Source organism: Lissotriton helveticus, chromosome 11 (genome assembly GCF_964261635.1).
Source record: "Lissotriton helveticus chromosome 11, aLisHel1.1, whole genome shotgun sequence".
NCBI lineage: Eukaryota > Metazoa > Chordata > Amphibia > Caudata > Salamandridae > Lissotriton > Lissotriton helveticus.
Window position 1 is genome coordinate 1183787449 of NC_136072.1, and position 17856 is coordinate 1183805304.

The 17856-nt window shown below is 48.5% G+C and overlaps 1 protein-coding gene across 2 annotated transcripts in view; it reads left to right on the plus strand.

The window, feature by feature from the left end:
- Window positions 1–17856, plus strand: part of STX2 (syntaxin 2) — a 331612-nt gene that overhangs the window by 267448 nt on the left and 46308 nt on the right. Inside the window, exons 9-10 of one of the 2 annotated variants that reach the window (XM_078668008.1) lie at window positions 137–247; window positions 13918–14047. In XM_078668008.1, the coding sequence (XP_078524134.1) occupies window positions 137–247; window positions 13918–14001 (195 nt within the window). In that variant the 3' untranslated portion in view covers window positions 14002–14047. The remainder of the gene's footprint in view (window positions 1–136; window positions 248–13917; window positions 14048–17856) is intronic. The other variant, XM_078668007.1, reaches the window with a different exon arrangement.

The window sequence follows — 17856 nt, forward strand, 5'->3', positions numbered from 1 at the left end:
CAATTCCAGGAATTAAAGAAGAATTACATTAATTCTCATCAATTTAATTCGTCCTCGTATCTCCATGTCCATCTCTCCTGTCTGGAAATGTGTCTAGGATGCAACCAAAGCAGCTGATTTGTTCTCTTTCTTCTAGGGTGAAATGATCAATAACATTGAGAAGAACGTATCGAGCGCAGAGGTCTACGTGGAACGTGCCAAAGAGGAAACAAAAAAGGCTGTCAAATACCAGAGTAAAGCTCGTCGGGTGAGGCCTGGAACGTTTTATACCTGAAATGGAACCTTGGCTTTACGTTCATATGTCTGAATATTATTGTGATTGTGTTTGTTTGTTGATCTTGAACAGGCTTTATTGGAGTAGGGTGCCCTGGAAGGGGGAATACTATCCTCTGCTGGTTCCCTTGGAGGGTCCGCTCCTTTTAAAGAAAATAAAACATCCCCTTATAGTTTGTGATTGGCCCAAGAGTTCTCTAAGCCGTCACTGTTTTCCCTGTATCTTGCTGTGCCTCCTTGTGCCCTCAGAGATGGTTGAGCACGGTTATAACCGTGGCCACAAAGAAGAGCCCTTGTGAGTATGGTCAGCTGCCAGCTTGAGCATTTGGCCTACTGCAGCTGGTAGTGGCTGGTGGAAACCTGGACTCTTGGCAGAAGCTGTAGTTGTTGTATGAGCTGTGTCTGGAGGGAGTGGTACAAGTTGGAGCTGCTGGCAGGGGTCCCTTGTTGCCCTATGTGATGGTTGTAATGGGACCATGGGAGGCGGAAGCTTGTGCCTCTGGCAGCATTGGTTGGTAGATTGAGTGTAGGAAATTGGGTTATTAGTTGAGGGGGAGGGGTGCTAGGTACCCACATCTGGTTATGACCACAATCCTTGTCACAGTGAACTCTGAATGTCACCAGATTAACCAGATATCTACCTCTGGTTGATAAAGCACTGGGCCAATAAGCTTACCTAAAAAAGAATGTGTAAAGTATTTATGCAGTACTAGAACAGTAATAAAGTTGAAATGCAAAAACCCCAAAATAATAAGAATATAGAATGATTTAATAAACCAAAGTACACCAAAATTACACAAATCCAATCAGGGGATTTATAGATATGAATTTTGAAATGTTTAAGTAAAAATAAACTCAAGAAGCACAAAGTGCCAGTGATAGTCACTGGTTGTGGGAGAACAGGACCTATGCACAGTCTGACACTGACCGCGATGGAGCGCGGATAAGATAGACCAACCAAGTTCCTCCTAGGCAAAGGATTATGCCTTCTGACTTTATCCCTTTAAGTCTGAATTCACCAGAGTAGACTTCTGAAGCCCCCCATGACCTCAGGAGAGGCATTTAGAGACCCACATGATGGCAGGCACAGGCAACACCAGGGTCCAGTCCAGGTGCCGCTGGTCAGCTGGGCAGGTAGAGGAAAAGGCCTCTTATAGATTGTTGCGTCTCTGTAGCTTTAGCGGGTCGTCATCCGTAATGACCCTTGGAGTCCATTCCTTTGTCCTGGGTACCAGAGAAGGGAAGGTTCTAAGCTAGTCTCAGGTTTCATTCAGCAGCTTCAGTCTTCTGATCTTCCACAGGTCTAGGAGTGTTGTAAAGTGGTATCTTGTCCTGTTATGTGAATTTGTAGAGTCCGGCTAATTATTCGCGAGGGTATCCAGGTGCTGAGTAGGGCAGGACTGAGGTTCCTTCTGGTGTCCATGAGGGAGGGGGAGGTTCTGAAGTGTTTCGAAAGGTCGTTCCAGGTCTTGGCTGTGAGGTATGAGAAGGAGCATCCTCCCCTTCTGGTCTTCTTGATGCAAGGGAGGTGTGCTCTTGCCTGGGACGCAGTTCGAAGGTGTCTGGTGGGTTGGTAGAAGTTGAGGCAGTGATTGAGGTAAGCTGGACCGGTGTTGGCTAGAGCTTTGTAGGCGTAGGTGAGTAGCTCGAACTTGCACTTGCATCTTTCCTGAACTGGGAGCCAGTTGAGATTGTTGAGGTGTGGAGAGATGTGGTTATTTTGTGGAATGTTCAGGATGAGTCTGGTGACGGCATTCTGCGTAGTTTGGAGTCTGCGTAGGCCATGGGCTGGGGATCCGATAAAGAGGGCATTTCCGTAACCAAGTCTACTTATAATAACCTGTGTGGTTGTTTGTCTGGTGTTCAGTGGGATCCACTTGAAAATCTGGGGTACTAATCGCAGGACTCGGAAGCATGATGAGGAGACGACATTGAACTGTCTGCTCATGGAGAGGTTGGTGTTCAGGATGATCCTGAAGTACTTGGCATGGCCCGCTGGGGTGGGTTAGGAGACAAGTTCAGTGGGCCGCCAAGAGGCGTCCCAGGTAAGTGGTTGCTGCCGAAGATAGGACTTTGGTTTTGTCTGTGTTGAGTTGGAGGCAGTTTTTCTTCAACCAAGCACCAACGTTTCTTATGCAGTTGGCGAAGTTTGCTTTGTAAAGGAGACGGTGAGCTGTGTGTTGTCGGCGCTGGATACTATGTTGATGCAGTCTGCTCTGATCGTATCCGTGAGGGGCATCATTTAGACGTTGAGTGTTGGGCTGACCAATTCTTGAGGGATGCTACAGATGAGTTTCTTACGATCTGAGCTGTGTTGGGTTTGGTGGGAGTCTAACTCGTTGAGTTTGTTCTGTGAGGAAGAAGGATATCCACGTGAGGGACAGTCCGCAGTTATCAAACTGCTGATTCTTTCTAATGAGTGACTTGTGGGAGACCCTATCAAAAGCTGCGGAGAGGGTAGAGGATGCAGCCATTTCTCCTCCGTTGAGAATGCTTCTGATGTCTTGTGTGGCTGCTGTGAGGGCTCTCTCTGTGCTGTGATGGGTGCGAACACCTCATCGCGCGCTGTCCCGGAGTTCATGGAGTTCTAGATGGTCTGCAAGTTGGGTATTGGTGGCTTTCTCGATGGGTACCTGGAGATGCCACATTTATGCCTGGCACCTACTAGCGGTTGGGACTGACATCTGTAGACCCCCCTAACCAATGGGGTAAATGTTCCTGGGACTAACTCTACCCACTTAGACCAAAGACTTCCGCCATCTTGAAAATGGCCAAGCTAAACTTGTGCTGGGGGCTGTGTGTGGGGGGAGTGCACTGTGGTAATCCTAGTGTTCTCCCACATCTAAAAACAAAACCCAGTTTTAGCAGTACCTCAAATACTCAGGGACCGAGTTCTGGTCGGACAAAGCTGAACTTTCAGCCACCAGGCAGTGGTTATACTCCGATTGTTTTGCCATTCTGTTTCCCTCCTTAGAAGTGCGCCCCAAATGTTATATGAAAAATCCTGGTAGACATGTCAACCAGGTCTTGACACTCCAGCAGGATCTGACCCTGTGATTTCAACAAGAGCCCCACAGTGGCGTAGGATGGTCTGGCTGGGGGATGACCATAGAAGGGCGCAGCCTTTGGTGTTAATTGCATCTGCTTTTAACAGGGTAGGCCTTTTTGAAGATGATTAAGTACTTGCGCCCAACCTACAGGCCATCCTATCAAGGGCACAACAACACCTCCCAAGTCCCTTTGTCCCGGTCCTAGGAGCAGCTTCACCCCTCATTCACCCTCTTGAAATGCTCATTACTGGCTGGCAGAAGGGAGAGAGAAAAATGGCCGTCTATCTTCCCGGGACATCAGGCAAGGCAGCAGTGACTTTCTAAAAGTCATCTTTTGCTGAACTTTAATAAAATCTTTACCCTGAGGCGGAAGCCGGGGCCCTTTGCGCTCTCTTGCGCACTCTGTGTAATTATTTAAATATTAAATAATACCTGATCGGAACACCATTTGGAGCACAGACTCGTCTGGGCAGTCGTGCTAGAGCACACGCTAGTTGGAGCCGAGTTAATTTTAAAATATTGTATATATTTTAACAGTTGCTGTTTTAGACTCGGACTTGCCTTACCTGCAGCGAGATTGCTTCGCCAGGCAGCATCTTCGGGACAGGCGCTGGTAACCGCATCACCGAACGGACCCGCCATCTTGGGTAGGGAAGGTCGACGGTCCAGTTGACCGCCCCTCCCGCCCTCCCTGGATACTTAAGGGCGGTCCCTTTCCCCTTAGTGACTTTTGCTGAACTTTAATAAAATCTTTACCCTGAGGCGGAAGCCGGGGCCCTTTGCGCTCTCTTGCGCACTCTGTGTAATTATTTAAATAATACCTGATCGGAACACCATTTGGAGCACAGACTCGTCTGGGCAGTCGTGCTAGAGCACACGCTAGTTGGAGCCGAGTTAATTTTAAAATATTGTATATATTTTAACAGTTGCTGTTTTAGACTCGGACTTGCCTTACCTGCAGCGAGATTGCTTCGCCAGGCAGCATCTTCGGGACAGGCGCTGGTAACCGCATCACCGAACGGACCCGCCATCTTGGGTAGGGAAGGTCGACGGTCCAGTTGACCGCCCCTCCCGCCCTCCCTGGATACTTAAGGGCGGTCCCTTTCCCCTTAGTGACTTTTGCTGAACTTTAATAAAATCTTTACCCTGAGGCGGAAGCCGGGGCCCTTTGCGCTCTCTTGCGCACTCTGTGTAATTATTTAAATAATACCTGATCGGAACACCATTTGGAGCACAGACTCGTCTGGGCAGTCGTGCTAGAGCACACGCTAGTTGGAGCCGAGTTAATTTTAAAATATTGTATATATTTTAACAGTTGCTGTTTTAGACTCGGACTTGCCTTACCTGCAGCGAGATTGCTTCGCCAGGCAGCATCTTCGGGACAGGCGCTGGTAACCGCATCACCGAACGGACCCGCCATTTTGGGTAGGGAAGGTCGACGGTCCAGTTGACCGCCCCTCCCGCCCTCCTCCCTCTCCCCCCACCATGTATAAAAATAACCGACTTGCACGTCCGGGCCAGGCCGGGCACAGGGCCACCCACCATGCCCGTTTTGCATGAGCATCGTATTAGACATACAAGGGACTACTTGTTACAATTTTGCGCGGCAAATTCACTCCCAACCCCGATCCCTTCAATTACCTTCCACAACGATGCTCCCGGGATATCCTCCAACCAGACAACCAACAGCTTCAGTCTGGCATTATTGAACTGTAGATCAGCTGTCAAGCATGCGTTAGAGATAAAAACGCTTATTCTGGACCTACAATTAGATATTCTTTTCCTCACGGAAACCTGGCTAACGCCTCATTCAGATGCTGATATTGTGAGTATGTTACCAAAGGATTACCTCATACACCATCAAAATAGAATAAAAGGCATAGGAGGCGGACTAGCGATTATTTACAGGAATTCCATCACTTGTAGGCTACAAGAAGGAGGGATTGAGGACTGCGAAAGTGCCCACTTCTCACTTCAACTAACCCCTAATAAATCCCTGTCAGGTCTTCTGATTTACCGCCCGCCGGGGGCCACAGGTAACTTTGTAAGATCATTACTGGACACCACCACTTCTTCTTGTACTTTGACCCCCAATTTTATCCTGCTTGGCGATCTAAGCCTACATCTTGAGGACAGTACTAATAAAACTGCTGGGGACCTTATCTCAGAATTAAAAGTACTCGACCTTCATCTGATCAACTCAGAGGCAACCCACACTAAGGGTCACCTTCTGGATCCCTTATTTGCCAATCTCATAAAAATTGAAGCTCGCCCTGCACTCCCTCTCCCTTGGTCTGATCACTTCCTCATCCCGTTTATGTGGCAAATTAGCAAAATCACTGGCCAATTGCAAACTCCTAGAGGACGGGACAGACCATGGTCCAAAATACCCCTTGAAGTCTGGACACAGGAGTTGTCACGATCTACCCCCCTAGCTGATCCTGATCCTGTGCTAGCCAATGATAATTTCACTAATTGGATCACCTCCACCTTGGATATAGTCGCCCCGAAGATCGACTTAAAGAAAAGAAGTACCACTTTTAAATCACCATGGTTCTCACAGGAACTCAGGAACCTTAAGAAAATCTGTAAAAGCCATGAGCGTAAATGGAGGAAAACATGGGACCCCACCACCAAGGAAGAATATAAATCAGCGATGAGGACTTATAAAGCGGCGCGAAAAGCAGCCCAAGCCTCCTTCTTTGATAAAAAAATCAAAGCTGCCTCTAACTCTTCTCGGGAGACCTATAAAATAGTTAAAGAGCTCCTAACTATACCGAACACCCTCCCATACCTACAACCCACAATTGACAAATGCAACCAAATAGCCTGTTTTTTCCAAAATAAAATCATCAAGATCCTACAGTCACTTCCTCCTTTAAACGATGATAACTCCCTGGCCGCTTTATCAGTCTCTGTCAGTGGTCCAACATTAGACAGTTTCAGCCAACTTTCTGAGGACGATTTCTTAAAAACTCTTTCAGACTTGAAAAGTGGTTCCCCTAACGATCCCGCTCCTATCCACATTCTCAAACAGGTTGGACCCACCATCTCGCATCTGGCCACCAATCTTATTAACGCCTCGTTGAACCAGGGAGTGGTCCCTCCTGATTGGAAACATGCCATTGTTAAGGCACTTCAGAAAAAAACGGGTATGGACCCTACAGATCTGACTAACCTCCGCCCAATTTCACTCCTTCCTGGACTAAGTAAGATTTCAGAGAAGGTAGTCAACAAGCAATTGTCTGCCTTCCTTGAAACCAACAATCTCCTTCGTCCCACACAGACAGGCTTCCGTCCAGGCCAAGGGACGGAAACAGCCCTTTTAAAGGTAGTTGAAGAGGCTAGATGCATCCTGGATTCGGGAGGATCAGTGTTACTGATCCTCCTGGATCTAAGCGCTGCATTCGATACGGTGGACCACAAAACCCTCATTAAGCGCCTCTTCAGTCTGGGAGTAAGGGGCACAGCCCTCTGCTGGCTCTCCTCATTCCTAAAAGACAGAACATTTCAGGTCTGCGAAGGGAATGTGCGATCCAATAGTCTCCCTCTCCAGTGTGGGGTCCCCCAGGGCTCTTCATTGAGCCCTACGCTTTTTAACACATACATGGCCCCCCTGGATGACGTGGTCTCTCCTTTTGGGATAAAAGCCGTCACATACGCTGACGACACCCAAATGATCGTTTCATTTTCTCTGGAAGAGGATAAGGTAAAAAACCTTCATGACTGTCTAGAGGGTATTCATGCCTGGATGTCTGCCTCAAGGCTTAAGCTCAATGGCTCGAAAACTGAGCTCATGCTGTTGGGAAACAAAATATCTTCTCTTCCATCTGCCATGTGGCCAGCATGCTTAGGCCCCCTCCCTCAACCCAAGACTGAATTAAAAAGTCTGGGTTTCTGGCTCGAACAGGACCTATCCCTCAAAACGCAAGCGGAAAAAACAGCTGGCACATGTGTGGGGCTAATGCGTTCCATCAGAAAGATCCTCCCTTTACTTCCAGGACCCTCCCAGAAATTGCTTGTTCAAGGTCTAGTCCTATCAAGACTAGATTACTGCAATGCTCTCTTTCTTGCTGCCCCGGAATCCACGATCAACATTCTTCAAAGAACACAGAATGCTGCAGCTAGGATTCTCACTGGGACCTCTCGCAGAGTCTCAGCCAAACCCGCCCTTAAGGCTCTACATTGGCTGCCGATCCGCGAAAGGGTCAAATTTAAGGCACTTTGCACGGCCCATAAAGCTTTGCAAAATCAAGGGCCCCCCATGCTAAAAGATATGATCTTTCCATACAGACCCAATAGGCCCCTACGATCAGCTCAAGGTCATCTGGCCACAGTCCAAAAAATTAGAAAAGCCCGAACTGGAGGACGCCGTTTCTCGGTTACTGTGGCCATCTCTTGGAATGCCCTGCCACTTCATCTTCGTTCTGAGTCCAATCTTCTGAAATTCCGTAGGCATCTAAAAACTCATCTCTTCCCGCAATAACTTCCTTCCTTTCCCCGTCTTCACCCTCAGAAGTTCTGCAATTTCAGCGCTGGGACGCTCACGGGCAGCCATGCGCTATATAAGACCTAAATTTCATTTCATTTCATTTCATCTTTCCATACTACTTATTACAAATCCAACTTCATCACTGAACTGTGTTTGGTATAAATATTTCAAAAAGTCCAGAAATAACACGTTTAGCTGTTTCCTATGTGCAGATAACATTTATTAAATGTAATATTGTATACCAGTGATTTCCTCTGTAACAGTGAAAATAACTTAGGGGCATTTTCACTGTAAGGACATGTTTATTACATTTTTATTCGTCCTCCTTTAAAATAATTTGCATCCTCCTCTGTGGGCAATAAGGCCTTTGTAGGAGGTAATGTATAAGTATTTAAAGGAAGGTTAACAGCTGGCAAAGAGGACCTATTTTTACAAGTCAAATTTGCATTTAAAACCTGCACAGCTAAGCTAATGGTGGGCCTGGAGACATGCTTTGCAGTGCCACAGCAGTGAGTGGCACATTGAGCGCTGCAGGCCCCTAGTATTTAATATACCAGCCCTGGGTACATTTGGACCATATACTCAGGACTTCTCTACAAATTAAATGAACCAATCCGGTGTATACCAATTTCATCATGTTGAACGGAGGAGCACAAGTACTTTACCGCAGGTGAGCTGGGGTAAAGAGCACAGAGTCCTATAGCCAGCAAAAACAGGGTTCAAAGGCAAGGGCAAAAGGCAAAATAAATCTGGGCTAACCTGCAGAAAGGCACATTTCCCATCACTGAGCTCGGGACCGGAGTCTGGTAAATTCATCTGTTGATGCATGAATGGTGGGCGGAAGCTTGAGCTGTAGGAAGGAGTAGCTGCGTCGTCTGAAAGAAAGGTCTGTGATGAAAGGGCAGATTCGTTGTGAGTGTGATGTTGGTGATCTTCCTGAAGCATGTGTGAAGAGTATAGATTCTGTACATTGTAAAGTATCCTTTCAGTGTAAGACCAGGAGCAGCATGTTGACTCTGTTTACACTCAATTAAAAGATTTGTGTCCTCAAAATCAGGAAAAGGCATTGCCATTTTACCTTTACCAGGATGGCATGCTGGAAGGCGGGCTCGTTACAGTCAGTCGCAGACAACGGTCACCCTACTTTCATCCTTGGATCTTTCCATGGGTCCCACCTGCGCAGAGAGTGCCCTTCATCAGGATCGTCCTGGACATATTGGCGTTCAGGGTCTTTCCACCCCCACACCAAGTCATTGCCATTCAGCGTATGATCCTGATCTTTCCTGCTCAATTCTGTGTTTCGGTGAGAATGGTTCTGAGGCATTTTATACTCCTAGACACATGTATCCTCCTGATCCATCATACTTGCTGGCACATGTGGGCCTTGCAGTGGAGAATGCCATTTCCAATGGGTGCAGCTCTAGTGCTGCCTATCGGACAGCATCTGCATCTCGAAGGAGACAGTCCAGGCCCTGGAGTGGTGCCAGGTCGACACTAGCATATGTTGCGGCAGAACATTCTCCCGATCCTTACCAGGCTCACAGTAATGACCGATGTGTAGTCTCTGGGTTACAGTGGTCACCTAGGAGACGTGGAGACCAGGGGTCTCTGGCCCCAGTGGGATCAGAGATTCACATCAGGCCCTTTGGACCTTTGTGTCATCCTTTTGGTGCTAAAGGCATTTCTCCTGTCCATCAGTGTGAGGGCTGGTGCATGTCCTGATAGACAACATGACCGCCAAGAAGGGCCGTATGGATTTTGGACCTTGTGCCAGGAGGCACTACACCTTTAGAAATGGCTTAACTATCAGGTGATCTCCCCGGTGGGCTGTCAACTGGCAGGACTGCTCAGCGCTAAGACAGATGAGCTCAGCAGGTGTCATATTAAAGACCACGAATGGGATTTTCACACCATGGTGGAAACGAATTGTTTGACCAGTGGGTAGTTCCTTGGCTGGATCTGTTCGCCACCGGCAAGAATGCTTCATGTCATGATTACTGCACGCTAGACTTCCAGCCAAGGGGCCGCATTTCATCTGCAGTGAGGTGCAGAACTCCTGTACACCTTTCCACTGCTACCTCTCCTGCCTTGAATTCTACTGAAGATCACATTAGACTGGGCTCCAGTCGTCTTGATAGCTCCGGATCAAGCCAGGCAAGTGGGGTATCCCGATCTTTTGAGCCTGAATGTTTGCTCTCCGATCCACCTGCCTCTTCCGGACTCCTCTTGTCTAAGCAGCAGGGCCGGGTCCTGTGTCCGATCTCCTCAACCCACACTTCCATGCGTGGAGATTGAGCGGCCCCAACAGCAGTTTACACTTACCTGCTGAAGTGTTACACGTCCTTCAGCTAAATCTTTCAGTGGGCGAAATTTGTGACCTGGTGTGGGGATCATCAGTTTCATCCACAACAGGCCAAGTTATCGGGCATTTTGTTTTTTATTTTTGCCCCCCCCCCGTGCTTTGCGGTTGGCATAATTAAAGGTTATATGTTGGTGCTCTGCCTTTTACATTCACTTGGTGAATAAGCTTTAACCCCTTACATGTTCATGACGGCCCCCGGCCATCATGCGTCACGGTGGGCATGTGTGGAGGACAGCGGGATCCGTCCGAATCCTGCCCACTTTTAAAAAAGCCCACACCTTTACTTGGTCCTTACGTTCCTGTTGTACTTGTCATGTGAACCTATGCACAGATCCTCACTGTCTAGACGGTTTTCCTTATCGAAATTACGAATGTGCACCGTCAGTGAGCTGCAGGCACTCAGTACAATATCAGCAAATTCCTTACTTTCCCGACAAGTTGGTGCTGAGGACTCTGGCTTCCTTTCTTCTGGCGCTTGTATTATCCGTCCACATGTATACATTCCTTCATCCTTACCACCTTTTCCCCTCCGCCGCATTCCCTCTAAAGAGGGGGCTGAGGCTTCCCCGGTAGACAAAGAGAGAGCTCTTAGATTCTACATCGAGCTCACTAGAGAATACGGAGTTGATGACCAGCTTTTTGTGAGGTTCACCAGTGCTAAAAGGGTAAGGCGATACAGAAACGAGTACTGTCCGTGGGAAACATCCTACGCATTAAGGCTTCCTTATGCCCTGATCGAGAAGGAGCCCCACGAGGGGCTGAGAGCTCATTACACCAGAGCCAAGGCTGCCTCACCAGCATTTGCAAGATGTGTTCCTGTCCTAGACATGTGCCAGGCCGTCACCATCACCACTGCCTCGACAGTCCGGTCCGCAGAGAGGGACATTTTGCCAGCTCTGTCCTGCAGGACTTTTTGCTGCGAGTGCACACCTCGGAGCCCCTAACTTTTAAGGAGGTCTTGCTTGGAAAACTATTCAAAAGATGACAAACCTGCAGGTAGAAGTATCAGAAGAGGAAGTTTCTTACCTTCAGTAACTGTCTTTTTGGTGGATACAGTAACTAACCACAGATTTGTCGCTGCTGTGCCCTCTAAAAAAAAAAACATTGGCCGTAAGGTACATATGGCACACCCTCTCCTCCAATCTGTCCTGGTTGAGCCACGTCGGAAGACTTAGAAAGGGACAAATAAAAGTGACGTCAATGTGCTGGGAGGTGCCTACATGCAGCTCTGAGCTGTCACTTCCGTCTCAGTACAATGTGGGAGCGGAGTTGAAAGGCACCACCTACCGCCAGACGGAAGCAATTGCTTTTGAAATATCTGTATTCAGTTTGGTGCCTGGGGATGTTCAAAAGATGAGGCGTCTGCAGTCAGTGTTGTTTGAAGGACCGCACACCCCAAGCCTTACCTGTTACTACTGCTCAAGAGCCCAGGTTCTTGAGCAGTACCGGAGCCCTGGATTCATAGTCAGTGTAGAAAGGGAGACTTTGCTGTCTCTAGCCATCTAGTCTAACACCATCAGTACTCTCGGAATCAATCAGGGTTGGTAAAGCGCAACTACTTAGCTGTAAGGCTCTCAAGGCACTGGCGGGGGGAGTGGGCAGCTCCGTTGAGTGCTCGGGTCATCGGAAGAGCCAGATCTTGGGGTCGTTCCTGAACTGGGGCAATGTGGGACAGTGGTGGAGGGGGAGGGTGTTCCAGTTTTTTGGCTGCGAGGTAGGAGAAGGACTTGCCTCCCCTTCTGGTCTTGTTGATAATGGGACGGTGGCCAGAGAAAGCTGGGCTGATCTGAGGTGTCTTTTGGATGCGTGGAAGGAGAGGCAGCTGTTCAGGTATGAGAGTCCGGTGTTGTAAAGGGCCTAGTATGCATGGGTTAGGAGTTCGAAGGTTATTCTTCTTTCGACTGGAAGCCAGTGGATATCGCAGAAGTATTGGGTATGTGACTGCGACGGGGGATGTTGAGGATCAATCTGGCTGTGGTGTTCTGGACAGTCTGGAGTTTGTGAAGGAGTTTCTTGTTGGTTCCGGCGTAGAGTGTTGCTGTATTCCAGTCTGCTGCTGATGTGAGCATATGTGACAATTTTTCTGGCTTCAGATGTGATCCATCTGAACGTCTTTAGAAGCATGCAGAGGGTGTTGAAGCAGGTCGATGATACGGCGTTGATCTGGCAGTTCATTGTGAGCGATGAGTCTACTATGATGCAGAGTTTTCATGAGCGGTCCATCGGGGAGGGGGCATTTTCGAGGGTGGAAGGCCACCAGGAGTCGTTCCTTGCTGAGGGGGTGTAGCCAAGGATGAGGACTTCTGTCTTTTCTGAGTTGAGATTCAGGTAGCTGTTCTTCATCCAGGTGGCGATGGCTTTAATCCTTCCCTGTTTGGTGATGTTCATTGCTGAGGGAGAGGATCAGCTGGGTGTCGTCGGCGTAAGAGATGATGTTGAGCCTGCGGTTCCTGACGATTGTTGTGAGGGGGCTATGATGACGTTGAAGATGGTTGGGCTGAGGGAGGAGCCCTGGGGCTCTCCACAGTTGGTCTCTGTTCGTTCCGAGAGGTCTGGAGGAAGTCTGACCCACGGAGTTCTGCCAGTGAGGAAGGATTGTATCTGGTTGAGGGACTTGCTGTGCATGCCGGCGTCAAGGAGTCTGGTGGCTAGGATTAAGTGGGAGACTGTGTCGAATGCAGCAGAGAGGTCCAGGAGAATGAGGGCTGCGGTTTCGCCCTGGTCGAGGAGGGATCGGATGTTGTTGGCTGTGGCGAGTAGGGCGGTCTCGTGCTCTGGTTGCTTCGGAATCCGGATTGGGAGATGTCCACGATGTTGTTAGCTTCAATTAAGTTTGCTAGCTGGGTGTTGACGCCTTTTTGATGACCTTGGCTGCGAAGGAAAGCAGGGAGATGGGCCTGAAGTTCTTGAGGTCCGCTTGTTCGATGGAGGTTTTCTTCAGGAGGGGGTTGATTTCACTGTGCTTCCAGTTGTCGGGTAAGGTGTGGCAGGCTCGAAAGAGCAGTTGATCGTCCAACGTAGTTCGGGTGTGATGGCAGAGGTGGGAAGATGTGGTGTGGTTAGGGGTCTGAGGGTGCTCTGGAGTAGATGCTTTCCATGGTCTTCAAGGAATTTTCTGTCGTGGGCGGGATCCAATTGAGCAGGATCTGTTGGGTGGCGTAACATGAGGGGGGAGCGGTGAGGTGATCTTTGGTTGTTGAAGTTGTTGTAGTTCATCTTAATCTGAATCCCCAGGCCATGCCCCTCCCCCTCTTCTGCCTGCTTATTGTCTGCAACCTTTAGCTTCAGAAGCTGCCTGCGCTGCAGCTGCTCTGCAGGGCCTCTGTGCTGCCTCCATTGTAGTAAAGGGCGTTTGATACAGCCTGGGATGCAGGGCTGATGCAGAAGCCTCGCACCCCCTGCATTAGGGTCATATTTGTGCCCTCCGCGATTCTCCAGGGCACTCTTTGTCAGTCGGTATAATGGGGGCTTCATTCCCGGCTTGAAGAGATGCCTGCACTCGGACACTGGATAAAAAGTCCCAAAGGTCGCCCCACCGGAGGGAGGGCCAGTGTTACAGGTAAGTGACTTTGTATGGTTTGTTCTGTTTCGCTATCTGTTTCTCTGCTGTGTGTCTGCGCATCCACCTTGTGTTGCCTAATCTAGCTTCAGCTTGAGTAACAACCAGCAGTGTGCGCTTTTGTCGACTAAAAGCATTGCTACCGTCACGTTGCAGCTATAACCCTCTCCTCTCTCAACAGAAAAAGTGGATTATCATCCTGCTGGTCCTCGTGGCGCTCGGCCTCCTCGCCTTGATTATCGGTCTGTCGGTTGGCATTAAATGACACGCAGCCCGCCGCTTCTAGGCGCTTCATCCCTGCCTCTGCGGCAGTAAGTAGCTAACTAACTTCATGTGCTTGGGGCTGCCGCAAGGGACGCCGGGTACTGCCACTGATGGGAAATGCTGCAGTAAAACCCTAGAAAGCAGTTTTGGTGGGATCAGCAGTACCGCGTTATGGTGCATGAAATGTATAATCCTTTGTTGGGTTTTGACTTCTCTCTAACCTGGCCCGCATTTACTAGTCCTTCCAGTAGGTGGCGTCCCTGGCTGTGGCATAACTGCATCTTTAATGTGTTAGTGCTTGCTACTCTTAACTGTTTTTTTGTTTGTTTTTTTTGCTCAGATAATGTACTGTTGATGTGAATTAACACTTCTCTCCTAAGAGTGATTCTGTTCTGCATATGTGTGAGAGATTTTGGGGGGAGGAGGGGGGGGGGTTGTGTTTGAAAAGACCACCTGGTTTTGCGTCCAGTGAATTCTTAAATCAGGGGAAGGCTGCCATCTAGTGACCAGATCTCATTAGTTGTGTTTGATCAGGCTGAAAACCTGGCTTGACCACAATATCCAATGTAAGATTCAGACAGAAACTAACATTTCTCCGGTGAAGAACCCTCCTTTAGGTCTTCTTCAGGGCAGTTCACCCCAAATCCGAAGCACCCCACTATTGAAAGACGGCGCCAGCACAGCTCACCCTGGACCAGTGGTTCCCAAACTTTAGAACGACAGACTTTCGCAAGCCCACCCACCTTTAACGTTCATCTTCAGTTTTGCTTTCCTGACTGCTGAATACATACAGTTTAGAGGTATTTGCATTTTGTTGTGTTGCAAAAAAAAAGGACATCCAAAAATTGTCACACAATTCACTTCTAAAACTCTCACTTTGCTGCCAGGGAAAGATAAGTACACACGTATAACATTAACCCCTTCGGTTAGCTCAGCTGGTCATCAGTTGCGCCGCTCGCACGCTGATGACGAGCTGAGCTCGTCATCGAACGCGGCTTTTTAAAAAAAGCTGCGTAGCGCGAAAATCGCCGCAGCGCGCATGCGGTTAAAAGAATAAGCAGCAACTTGTCAGAAGACACAGCTAGACTTCTGCCTCTGTCGTTGAAGCACCACAAATGTGACAAGATATACACAGACTTTCAAGGCTTCTTTATTTATTGTTTGGACTTTCCCGACCCCCTGAAAATCGGCTCAGGAACCAGCATGGGGTCGCGAACCACAGTTTGGGAAACACTGTCCTGGACTATTTCATGTTATCTTGTTTTAGTAGAGCAATAGCTATTGTAGTTCTACATTTTCATAATGCTTTTACTGTTGTTCAACTTAGTAGTAGTTTATTGACCGCAGAAAGATGAAGGGCTAAGCTAGCCCAGATGAGGTCAAGTTTGTTGCTGCAGGATACATGCAACTCTCAGCAGCTAGTGTTGAAGCCCCCCAAGTCCTTTCACCAGCTAATGGATGAGAGCTCTTACGTTCGAGGCATCTGATGCTGTAGATCCCCATGCTGTGCATAATCCTGCCATCTAGTGTTCGGCGCAGATGTTATCAAGTTGTTTTTCTTTGAACAAAGTCAAGTCACAAGGTATTGTGACTCCTATCTGAAAGAAACAGGTTAGTATTAGATTCCTTACCTTAGAATATCCCCTGGCGACAGACTGGATCCGGAAGGTTTTGCGTAGCAGTACCCCTGTGCGTCGGTAGGCGACGTCCGCGTCCTTGGCACCGTGATGACGTCGTCTGAGTACTTAGACACCGCCCTCGCACACTGATGTCAGTTCTTCTTTTTTCTGCGCCATTTTTTGACTAAACTTTTTCGATCCCCATCACCGGTGCCTGTAGGAAAGTGGGGTCTGCAATCCTATGGTCACCCCAGATTTTTGCTTTTTGCTTCACTGGTTTACGACTTTCCCTGGCTGTGGGCCTGCTAATCAGACCCACAGCCTTAGCTGTTCTCTCTCTAAATTGACAACCATGTACCTTAGGTGCATTTACCAATTGGTACTGGGCCACCTTATCAGTCCCTGTACAGTGTACCATAGGTACCCAGGGCATAGATGTACCCAGGTCCTACCAGGGGCTGAAGCATGTATTATGCCACCCCTGGCTGGCCATCTAAACCGACATAACTGGCTGCACGACAGCTGGGGCAAGGTGGTGTAATCACCCTTTGCTGTAGATATAGTATACCTATATCTAACCCTAAAATGGACACATATATTCCTATCAGTCACTCCTATGGCAGGCCCTATCAATCCTGAAGGCAGAGTGCTTGGAATTATGTGAGATGGTGCTCTGGCATGAGCTGAGCCCGTCTGCAGCTTGCGGAACCAAGTCCTAATAGCTGTTCCATGATAACGCTATACCTGAGGTACTGGGTTTTTCAGAACCGGTACCGAACCGGTAACCCAGTGGTGTCAGGGTACACACCCAAAGACCTCGAGTACTTTCCTGATTTAGACCACAGAAACTCAGTCTTCTAGGTGAAGTCAAGGATCGATTTTATTGGCTGCAATCAAGGTAAGAGGCGTCCTAGAAGTACAACAGCACGGGATGTATATTCTCAGGAGACTGCTCAATCTTACAAAGCCAGGCTTCTCTTTTTATACAAAATATTAAGCTTCAGGCAAACATTCTTACATTTACAGTAGACTATTCACATATTTTCACCACAAAGGAAAAGCAGAGTCATGATGACAAGCCCACATTTCAGTTTGTCCAGCCCACAACAAATTACCCGGCAAGGCCCAGCATTTCCATCAGATACCGGTGGACCCCCAATAAAAACGGGCACCTCCCCATCATAAAGCAAGTGAGGGAGAAAAGAGCAGGGACAGGTGTGAGCAAGATTCGGCAGGGTGTGTGTGCGATGAAAAGGGTTTATGACATGTTGTGCCTTGATGCTATCTCGTTCGGCCACTGGGAGAGGAACTGACCAAACGGGTTCGGCCTGTGGCAAAGGTTTCAGCTTGCCCAGGTCAGAGAAAAGTCAATCAAGGTGTACGTGTCCTTTGCGCTGCCGTACACAAAATGGAAGCCAAGGGTTCAAGACGAAAATGACGATTTCGAGGTGAAATCGTCACTCGAATATGACGAAAATGCTTGTACATAGTGTACTAGCCATTTTCGGTCTTTTGATATAAAAATCGTCATGCTACGACGAAGTTTTATTAACGAGTTCAGAATTTTCAGAACTACATAACATATACTCTTAAGTGCATTATAATCCTCGCGGTTAAATCCTAACTTTGGTATAACATTATCAAAACATGTCGAGTAAGGTATCATACGAATTGGAATACTACCCCCTCGCCAATTCTGGCGACGGGGGTAGCATTCCACCCTTCTAAAGGGACACGACATGTATGAGAATCCCAGTTAAAGTTAACTCGAGCCTTGGCATCACAAAATGGATGCTGCCACCACAGACACAAGTCTGACCTCCTGCTGCTGGGAGTCCTTCCAGCGAGGGAGGCTTGGACAAAGGGTTTCCTGCCTTGGGAGGTGCTAGCACCACCCCAGACAGGATTTTGTGTATTGGGTAGGACAGGCCTGAAAGGAATGAGACATGCCCGGGGCACACAAGGTGTCCTGTGCATACACTGGTTCAAACCAGTTGCTGGGGCATCCCTGTCCCAGCTCTGGCGCGAAAACCGGACAAAGGATAGGGGGTGTAACCACCCCCCTTCCTGGTCCCACCCAGGGAAGGGACCTAGTCAGTAGTGCAGCCCCCTTAGGAGAATAAAGGTAGGAGCTGGTCCCATTCCAAATTAGATTATCCTGAACGACTTACAAGAAGAAACTCTGGACTTCGACGTCATGCTCCACAGAAGACTGAAGAATCTCCCTTGTGGGCAAG